The 9822-nt window shown below is 37.3% G+C and overlaps 1 protein-coding gene and 1 long non-coding RNA gene across 4 annotated transcripts in view; one reads left to right on the top strand and one right to left on the bottom strand.

Annotated features, from left to right (window-relative positions):
* Positions 1-410: 410 nt before the first annotated feature.
* Positions 411-9822, bottom strand: part of LOC127505138 (uncharacterized) — a 162748-nt gene continuing 153336 nt past the window's right edge. The window contains exon 5 of the mRNA XM_051880493.1: positions 411-849. Coding sequence (XP_051736453.1) covers positions 710-849 — 140 coding nt within the window. The 3' untranslated portion in view covers positions 411-709. The remainder of the gene's footprint in view (positions 850-9822) is intronic.
* Positions 3787-9822, top strand: LOC127505141 (uncharacterized). Of its 3 annotated transcripts, none has more exons than XR_007927577.1 (4): positions 3787-3820; positions 8780-9132; positions 9228-9545; positions 9682-9822. It is a non-coding gene; the product is annotated as an uncharacterized LOC127505141 (long non-coding RNA). The 3 variants fall into 3 exon arrangements; XR_007927576.1 differs by lacking the exon at positions 3787-3820 and adding an exon at positions 8088-8102; XR_007927575.1 differs by lacking the exon at positions 3787-3820 and having other exon boundaries at positions 8751-9132.

Below are 9822 nucleotides of genomic sequence, written 5' to 3'. Positions count from 1 at the left end.
AGGGCGGTTTGGTCTTTATTGCAGATGTTTGTATGAGAACGAGTATAATCTTTCAAATCTACAGATTTGTTTATGTCACAAATATGAAAATTCGCTAAGGATTGCAATGTGTAATGCTTTTTTAAAAGTGCCTCATCTAGTAATCATAAACCACTGTTATTCGTTCTTACGGATCATTGCGGAGAAAAGTAACAGACATCACGTGAGCAAAGTCCTCGGTTTGTTGTTCAAGCAGCGTCCTGGACAATCTTTTATACCTGAATAATGAAATTGAGGAACGACGTTTAACTAATAAAATACTTTGGGTAAAATATTTTTTTATCTAGATCAATCATACTTGATATTAAAAAAAAGACGGGATATTCGTGCTGTCTGCGTTTAACAGCGAAACACTGAACAAAATTAAGCTATTAACGTTATAGCAAAAACTTTATTACATTATTAATGATGTTAACAGTCAAACCGCCAAACATACAAATTAAAAATGCATATATACACAAATTTATTCAAGTTAGTATGTACAAAAGTTTGTGTGCATTTTATGTAACCTGCAAAGTACTGGTCACACTTAGCCTACTACATATCATTTTAGCGGCTAACTGTATCCAAAATAATTGAGGTGCTTTACACCTCAACTCTTTACCCTGCAAACCTCCTTCCAAGTCTAACACCCACACCCTCCCTGCAAACTCTCATGAAAATATCATCATCACACAGAAGCAGCAGCTCTTCTCTGAGATGAGGAGATCCTCACATGATCAACCACAAAGAAAACAGTGGCGATTCCCACCAGACCAGACAGAACCAGTCGAATCAGAGCTTCAGTGAAGCCACAATGATCCAGACAATCTGAAAGAGAAGAGACTTATTTATAAACATCTGTGTTATTAAATGTCTGTCTGTGGAAAAAACAAGCCGCACAGAGGTAATTGTGGCAGGAAGGGTGTTTTGTGGTAAATGCTGTTTTCGTACCCTGACATGGTTGGCAGATCTCTTTCATGTTAAGACGGATGCTCTTGTTGCTCACTGGATTTGCAGCCGTGCAGCTGTAGATCTCTGAATCATTATAATGAAGCTCTAATGGTAAACTGAGTTTGATGCTGAGATCAGGATTGCTGGTCTGATTCACCATTTCACTCCCTTTATACCACGAGATGAACACGTCTCGATCATTTCTCACAGAGCAGAGCACAGAGCAGAAATCTTCTACTGCTCGTGACTGCTTTAAAGTACCTGGTAGAGATTTGTTTTGTATAAGTTACATTTCAATGTTAAAGTTCAGGAGGTCTTTATTCTCAGTATTTATGGCTTTAATGACTCCTAAATAAGCTCCTGCCCCTTTCGCCCAGCAATGATTTAGAGGTCAGGATAAGGACCCTACAGAACAAGATAGCAACTGAATAAACTGACTTAAAAGGCTCACCTGAAGATTGGTCAATAACCAATGAGTTGCACTCAATAGCTGGTACAGAGACAGGTGCTGTAGGACAAGAGGAAACAACAATCTTTTAATAAGCCCATTTTGTAGAAATCATATGAGATTTATTAATTAAAGGGATAGTTTACGCAAATTGAAAATTCTTTCATTAATTACTTAATAGGTAACCAGTGTAGAGATGACAAAAATAGTGTTATATGATCATATTTTCTTGACCTTGTAGGAACTCTAGCAGCTGCATTTTTGGACTAATTGAAGCTCAAACGTGCTGCGTAACACGAGAATGAACCTCACTGGTTCTTGCTGAAGCTCAAACGTGCTGCGTAACACGAGAATGAACCTCATTGGTTCTTGCGGAAGCTCAAACGTGCTGCGTAACACGAGAATGAACCTCATTGGTTCTTGCTGAAGCTCAAACGTGCTGCGTAACACGAGAATGAACCTCATTGGTTCTTGCGGAAGCTCAAACGTGCTGCGTAACACGAGAATGAACCTCACTGGTTCTTGCGGAAGCTCAAACGTGCTGCGTAACACGAGAATGAACCTCACTGGTTCTTGTGGAAGCTCAAACGTGCTGCGTAACACGAGAATGAACCTCATTGGTTCTTGCTGAAGCTCAAACGTGCTGCGTAACACGAGAATAAACCTCACTGGTTCTTGCTGAAGCTCAAACGTGCTGAGTAACACTCGAAAATAAAGCTCATTGGTTCTTGCACGTCAAGAGAATCATGTCTCTTCAGAAAATCTTGGACTAAACTTTTTGAAGCGTCAAAGTGGTAGTTGCGTAGCTGTCAATGGAGGAACAGAAAGCTCTCAGATTTCACAAATCTTCATTTGTGTTCTGAAGATGAACGAAATTCGTACAGGTGTGGAACGACACGAGGGTGAGTAATTAATGAAAGACCTTTCATTTTTGGGTGAACTAACCCTTTAAGTGACTTCCTTTATCTTCAACTAATGATAATAATGTAATGTATAAATGTGCAGCAGCTGTAAATTACCATATACATTAACTTTGAACTTCTAGTTCGAGTAACCTGACGGTGAGAGATACTTTATAAAGTCCAGAATCACTGGTACTGATATTCCAAATGGTCAATGATCCACTCTCTTGATCTAGATCCAATCTGCAAGTCTCTCTTCAAAACTGGTAAAAAATGTTTCCATTATTCATCTGTGCTATACGGGTGGTAAAATGGTCACTTTTAAAAAAAGCTAGATTGTCTCAGTGTTTCTCTTCAGCTGAGCTCCTGTATGTAGAGTCAGAATGTCTCCCTCCTTCACTGTCTTTACCTCATCCTGATTACCATTCACAAGATCTGAAACAATATGAATATGCGTTAAATATAGGTTATATGTTGTTGGACATGACAGATACAATTACAATTGTTAAATGCAGCACCTCTGACAACGCTCTTCTGCAGAAATGCAGATATTCCCAGTTGAAATGGCAAGTAATTTGATATGTATTTGAAACGGTATTTGTATGGAGGATACACCTGTTTATTTGTACTTAAATGCTTTCATTTTATTTGTATCAGTGTGCAGAAAAGCGTGCCAAAACCACAAACTCTCACCTGTTCTCAAGTTGTCTTTATACATAATAATCTAATTTAACCACTTCCCCTCGCTCAAAATTGCATTCTCAGCTTTAATTCACATTAAACAATTACACCTTTATCCAAAGTGACTTACAAATGAGGAACTTTGCTAGCTATTCATCATAAACTATAATATCTTTTGACTGGTATCCTTAACTACCAACACAAGTCAAATTTCTAAGACAGTATCTGCCAAGAACAACTACATGGTCTACTTCTCTCTTGTTGATGCTTTCACTTCCTTGATTGTTTTCATAGGTGAGATCTCTGAACCACAAAGGAAGTCCTCATTACTGCTGCTACATCACCCCTTCTGTTAAAGTAACTCGTACATAGATTTTTTCCCCTTCATTTTTTACTTATCCTCTTCATATCACACAATATATTCACCTGTCTTTTCACAAATAACCTTCATGATTAAGGGAGCATTTCTAGATTTACTCTATGAAACTGTGGAACAGTGATTGTTTTTGATGTGAACAGCAAGTTTTATTAAACAAAACAATGTGAAAATTGTTATTTCACATGGCCAAAAGCCAAAGAAAAAACATAAAGATCATAAAGGAGCCAATAGTTATGTCAAAAGTACCGGTACTTCGGTACCAAGTCGGTACTGAAATTTTGAAAATGTGACGATACCAGCATTTCTGTAGTACCGGTAGTACCGAGAATATTCGGTACCCACTGATAAAAAGCTTTGTTTACAAAAGAAATAATAGGTTAGCAATTAAATGTGACATCACAGCCATGGAAACATTTTGGTTCATACCAAATGAGAGAGGTAGGTGAGTCCATTTCATTCGCTTTTAGGCCTATTATAGGTTATGCTTATTCTTTACTGTGGTAGAGTAGAAAAAACACTGTAGGACAGAAACCTTTTCAGTTTCTATTTAACACAGTTTGTGCTTGTTATTAGACTTAATACGGCGCGTCAAGTTTATTTGTATAGCGCGTTTCACACACGCTGGTGATTTTTACTTTCGCTTTCTCTGGCAGCGCTAAATCAAATATAGCCTGAATATGTGAAGATAAAACTCGCTCTTCAGACCTTTTACAACAAGTGTCAGTTGCTTGTAACATCAGGAGATAACATGAAGATATTATTAAAGAGAAATGGTCTCTTTCCTGCTCGTGTCCCTCATCCCTCTCAAAGAGCAGAGCAGTAGGCTTTATGACGCATCTTTGTGTAGAAATAAAAAACGAATGTTTTTTTTATTTTTTTAAATAGTCGTAATATTTAACTTTCTTATTATTTAGATTACCCTTATTTACCGATATTTATTTCATAGTTGTACAGGCTGTAGTGTGTCGTTTCTTTGAAGGAATAGCTAAAATAAACACGCACGTCTGTTACAAAATGGATGTTTGAGCATTTTTTTTTTTTTTTCAAAATTTATTTTTGAGGTATATATACACACACACGAACATACACACACGCTCCAAATATTTATATGTATGATTACCATATTTAATATGTTTTTAAAATAGGCTATATAAAATAGTAAAATAGTTCCAACAGATTTTGCTGTGGTACCGAAATTGGTACAGAGAACCGTAAAATTTTTATGGTATTGGTACCGACTACTGGAATTTTGGTACCGTGACAACACTAGGAGCCAAAAATATTAGAAGTGCTGCAATGCCAATTTTCCAGAATAGAAGACTACAAAAAGGTACAAAATTAGTGCAGACTACTGAATGTATTCAAGTATGAGCAACTATGAGCAACTATCATTAACCCTTTAAGGGCAACGTATCCCCTGAGATACAAACATTTACAGACTATGAAGATTATGAGATTATGAAAAATGTAAAAATTAAATTCATAAAATTTCAACATGAACTTAATAAGCTAATGCTTAACAACAACTTTTTAAACATGTAAGTCCCCTCCAAATATTGCAAATATGTGAAATATACAAACTTTTATCTGAAGGTGAGTAGATTTCCCACTACAGGTGTTCATGTTGTTTTTAAATGCTGCCCGTGAGCTGAACAAATAATGTATGAACGAAGTCACCAGATCTAAATATTCACAACAAACACACTTTCAACTAGAAACTAAGAAATGAAACCAACTCTTTCCCTGCTTCCTCTACCTTGGCCTCATGGGATAGTAAATTATCCATTGTATGCACACTTCAGAATCTCAGCAGAAATAGTAGGTAATCCGGGGACTTTTTGCTGAATCTTTTATGATTACTGCAAATTCAGACATAGGTCTTTTGTCACATACTGTTTTTCGCCTACTATATAGTAGGGAAGTAGGCTATGCGATTTCAGATGCAGCCTACATGTCGAAATTATTTTGTGTATTTTTGCACAAGATTAATATAGGGAGATATGTGTTTGTGTTTACTCTTCTGTTGTGTTGGGATTTATAGACGTTTCTGTTATGTTGCAGTTTTTCAGGTTACCACTAATCTTTGAGTTTGGTAACTTTAAAACTATAAGGTTCCTTCACATTTGAAAAAATAATTTTCACTTTTGGTTGTTGTTTAGAAACTAATATAATATTTTGGAGCTAATATTTTAGAAATAGAAAATTGCATTTTCTCTAGAAATTTTGACTTTTTAAGTTTTTATTCATTTCCATGAGTTTCCCAGGCCTTGCTAAACTGAATAAACTGATCCAGCTCTAATCGCTAAGTAGGCTAATATTCAAATCTCATTTCACACTTCTTCCCATAAATTATAAATTGTAGACGCTTACATTTTCTTATTTTCTTACACCCACTGACTATTCCTATATTGTCTGTAAAAGCACAACACCAGAGGAAGACATTGCAGGGACGTTGATTATCCCAGTTAATCAAATATGTTAAATCCACACTCACTAAAAAGAAAAATTCAGTGACTCTTTCTGTAGGTTACAGCAATACACCACTAGGTGGCGATAAGTGAGTGTGTTTTTCTGTGTGTGTAGCGAGACCTGGGCCCTGCCCTGCCAGTAAACCTCAGTAAAACCAGAGTCAGAGCAATGCAGCACACATCCTAAAAAATGAAGCCAATACATTTCAATATAGTATTACTGAAGAAATGTACTAGCAAATTAGTTCTTCAGTTTGTATTATGTTAAATTTAACTTAAGTTTACATTTGTTTAAGTAAACATGCAAATTGAAAAGTCTATTTAGTAGGCCTATAATAATTCTGTATAAGTATATTCAGTTGGCAATAATATTATGTAAACAGGTCACATGTAGAAATAGTGACAGTGACAAAATGTGTGTTTTATTGTAGCGCCAACACAAGGAGTGTTGAATATGCTGGAATATATCAACTCACTCTGTGTTACGGTGTTTTATCAGTGTTTTCTTAGTGAATAAATTGATGGGAGACGATTTTTTGAAGCATTAGCTTTACTGACACAACACAACGCAAAGAGCATAAGAGACCAGTTACATTGGTGCCGTGACCCGGATGGGAGTGAGGTTTAGGGGGGTGAGTGTAAAGGAGGCCAGCTAGTAAAGAGCTGTGCAAGTAAAACCTCACTCCCTGGTCTCAAGAGGCACATTAGCGACTGATGCTAAAGGCGTCCTTATAAGGCGCCCACCTCCCGGTGGAAACACCGGTTCGAATCCCGCTCGGAGCAGTGCGAGTATTACACTAACTTCAACTCTGAGAGCCTCTCCGATTGTTTACTAGCTGGGGTGGGACTTTACAGCTCTACAGCTCTCCCACTCCGAGTTGAAATTAGCACAGGTAAAGTTACAGTGGAAGTAGAGCTGCACAATTCTGGATAATCAATGGCAATTATCCTGATATTCTGAAGGAAAAAAAAACCCATTACAAACTAATTATTAACATGTAAAACGAATAGTTTTATAAACACAAAATTAAGTACAAGAAATATTTATTTTAGTGATATTTTAAACATATTTGTGACTCTGGACCACAAAACCAGTCATAAGGCAGGTATATTTGTAGCAATAGCCAACAATACATTGTATGGGTCAAAATTGTTGATTTTTCTCTTATGCCGAAAATCATTAGGATATTAAGTAAAGATCTTGTTCCATGAAGATATTTTGTAAATTTCCTACCGTAAATATATATATAAAAAAAATTACGGAACGAACGCGGCGCCAGTTCCATTTTTTCCGTAAGTAGAACAGGGAAGGTGTAGGACAGCATAAGCTTTTTGAAGAATACGCAATGCGGTTTGGCGGAAGCACTTGCGAGGCGATCATTTGTGTTTATAAAGCATATGTATTTTTATTTACTTTTTTTTTTTTTTAGAAAATGACCGATCGTTTCGCTAGATAAGACCTTTATTCCTCGTCTGGTATCGTTTAATGACATGGGGGTGAGTAAATTATCAGGAAATTTTTATTTGGAAGTGAACTAATAATCCTTTAATCCATGGTCTGGTCTCGTGCACTTTATTTTCCACGCGCAGCCGCATAGTAAACACTTCTGAGGTAAATAAAGTAAAATAAAAAATGACAGAGCCTCAGCTGCTTTTCAGCACTTTTACTTGCCAATTCGTACAATAGAATATGTAACATTCATCGCCATAACCATTCATAAATAGCCTACTCTGCTTCCAAAATCTATGAATACTCAAAACGCATACATAAATTCGTCCATCGCAGATCCGTTTTAAACTCTTTCAACGGCTCTGCTCCATTGTAGGTCACGCGATGCGAAATGACAGTTAGGTGATTTTCCCTCTCCACTTCCTGTGAAGAAGTGATGTATCTATGTTCCCATTCGAACTGAACATGTTCGCTCCCTTCGGATTGGAATCTCACTTAAGAGTAATAGGTGAAGTCCACTTGCAAACGCATCACAGTAACTTCATTTAGACCCTGGTTCCTGCGGTCGAAAAACACCGAGCACTACCCCAAAGTTAGTTCCTGGGGTGGAAACGCGGCTCGCGAGACGGAGGGAAGTTAGCAGTGAAGGGCATAAAAATTTGGAGTGGAACGCAGCCCGAATGTAATGATAATTCGAACAACGAACGGCAGCTATAAGAATTCGCCAAAAACCAAAAGAAGAAGCCATAAGACTGAAAATGCTTGCTAATCGTTCTCTCTTCAGAAACCTTCGATGTCGCAAGTAAGTAAAGGATTTTAACATCCAAGAGTAATTAATCTGTTACATTAAGAAACGCAGAACGCAATGACCTTTAATCTAAGTGTCAATCTGTTCACGCAGACTAATATATTCCCTATTGCTGTTTAAGAAACTGTGCAATATTTCACATCAACCGTCTAAATTGTTAACAAGCAAACAAGCAGGTTTTGCTTTTAAAAAGTAGGAATTTAGAATTGCTTATAAAGGATGAGGGAATATCCGCCCAGTTTTTTTTTTTTTTTGGCCACATAGATGCTATACGTTATTATAGATACACAACCCTAACCATACCCCTGCAATAAAATAAAATAAAAATAAAAACTCTCGAGTTTAATTATTGAAATACTTTAAAACGAGGGAAAACAAACTGGAAGAGTTCTGCAATCTGTGATCAGCACTATAGGTGGCGATAGTGACGAGCGGAAAGTAGAGGGACAGGGCAGTACTTTTTTTTTTTACTAATTTAATCTTGTAAAAACATGGCGACAACAAAACATCATTACATTATAACAGCAGGATCAGGTGCAAGAGTAAATTACAAGGAAATAGGCAAATAATAAGAAAAAAACATAAAGATAAATAAGCTAGGGTTTTTTTTTTTTTGTTAAATCATATTCTTCTATTATAACCAAACTGTTTTTTTTTTTTTCTCGATCCAGACTCCACCCCAAAGAACTGGTTAAGACCTAGCGATTGGCTGTGATGATTTGACATCATCAGTGAGCCAAACCAGTATGGTTGTGGGAAGCATGTAGGCGGAAAGTGCAGTTCAGTCTGTGACAGCTTGCAGTGCTTTAAGCAAGCCACTATTTCCTCCTTGAACTGGACTTTACATAGATTTAACTTAATGAATGTGGTCTGCATAGCTAGCAAAGACGGTCACGGAGCTCCTCAGCCTAATGCTTTAAAACAAACTGGGGAAGAATTTTTCAGAGCTAATTTTGGTCATTTTCCGGAATTTTAATCTTGAAGATGAAAACCATTGTCACTATCAGTTTGGCACTTCTTTCAGGTAGGTCAATTGATTTAATGGCCTGACACTTGTATAACCAAAAGAAACGGTACTGTCAGTTTCTGTTCTTCTAATGCAGTGGTTCTGATTTCCAGCTCTGATTGTTGCTGGGTCGAAGTTCGAGGCAACCCATAGACAGAATGTTACGCTACACTTCGACATAGATGAAGTGGAGAAAGCAGATCCAGTGAAGATTACTTTTAAACAAGACAACCAGGAAGAGACCAGTGTTATTGCACAGCACCCTTGGACCTACGAGGAAACCCCTCCACCTGGAGTTTCACTGCTGGTTGAGGAAGGACGCGTGTCTGTAACCATTCAGAATGTTAACAGCTCCAGATCAGGACTCTATACAGCACAAGCCTTCTTTGGAAAGGACACGTATGAGGTGAATGCTACGCTTGTTGTCAACGGTGAGTGAGTGTGTTACTATAATTTGTCTGTTATGTGTGTTTGCCTTTAATGTTTAACAATAAGGTTTGTGTGATGGGTCATTTGATTTGCAGTGTATAACCCTCTATCATTTTCTGTCCTTGTTGTATCCTATAGAAGCATCATTTTCCTCCACTATAACGCCACCACGCTCCTCCACCCCAAAACCTCTCAAAAACTCATCTCAACTCCTCTGGCTATGTGCATTAATTCCTCTCGTCATCTCAGGGGGTTGTTTACGTCTGTAAATGCCGGAGG

This window comes from Ctenopharyngodon idella, chromosome 22, assembly GCF_019924925.1.
Source record: "Ctenopharyngodon idella isolate HZGC_01 chromosome 22, HZGC01, whole genome shotgun sequence".
NCBI lineage: Eukaryota > Metazoa > Chordata > Actinopteri > Cypriniformes > Xenocyprididae > Ctenopharyngodon > Ctenopharyngodon idella.
This window is presented reverse-complemented; position numbering and strand designations above follow the sequence as displayed.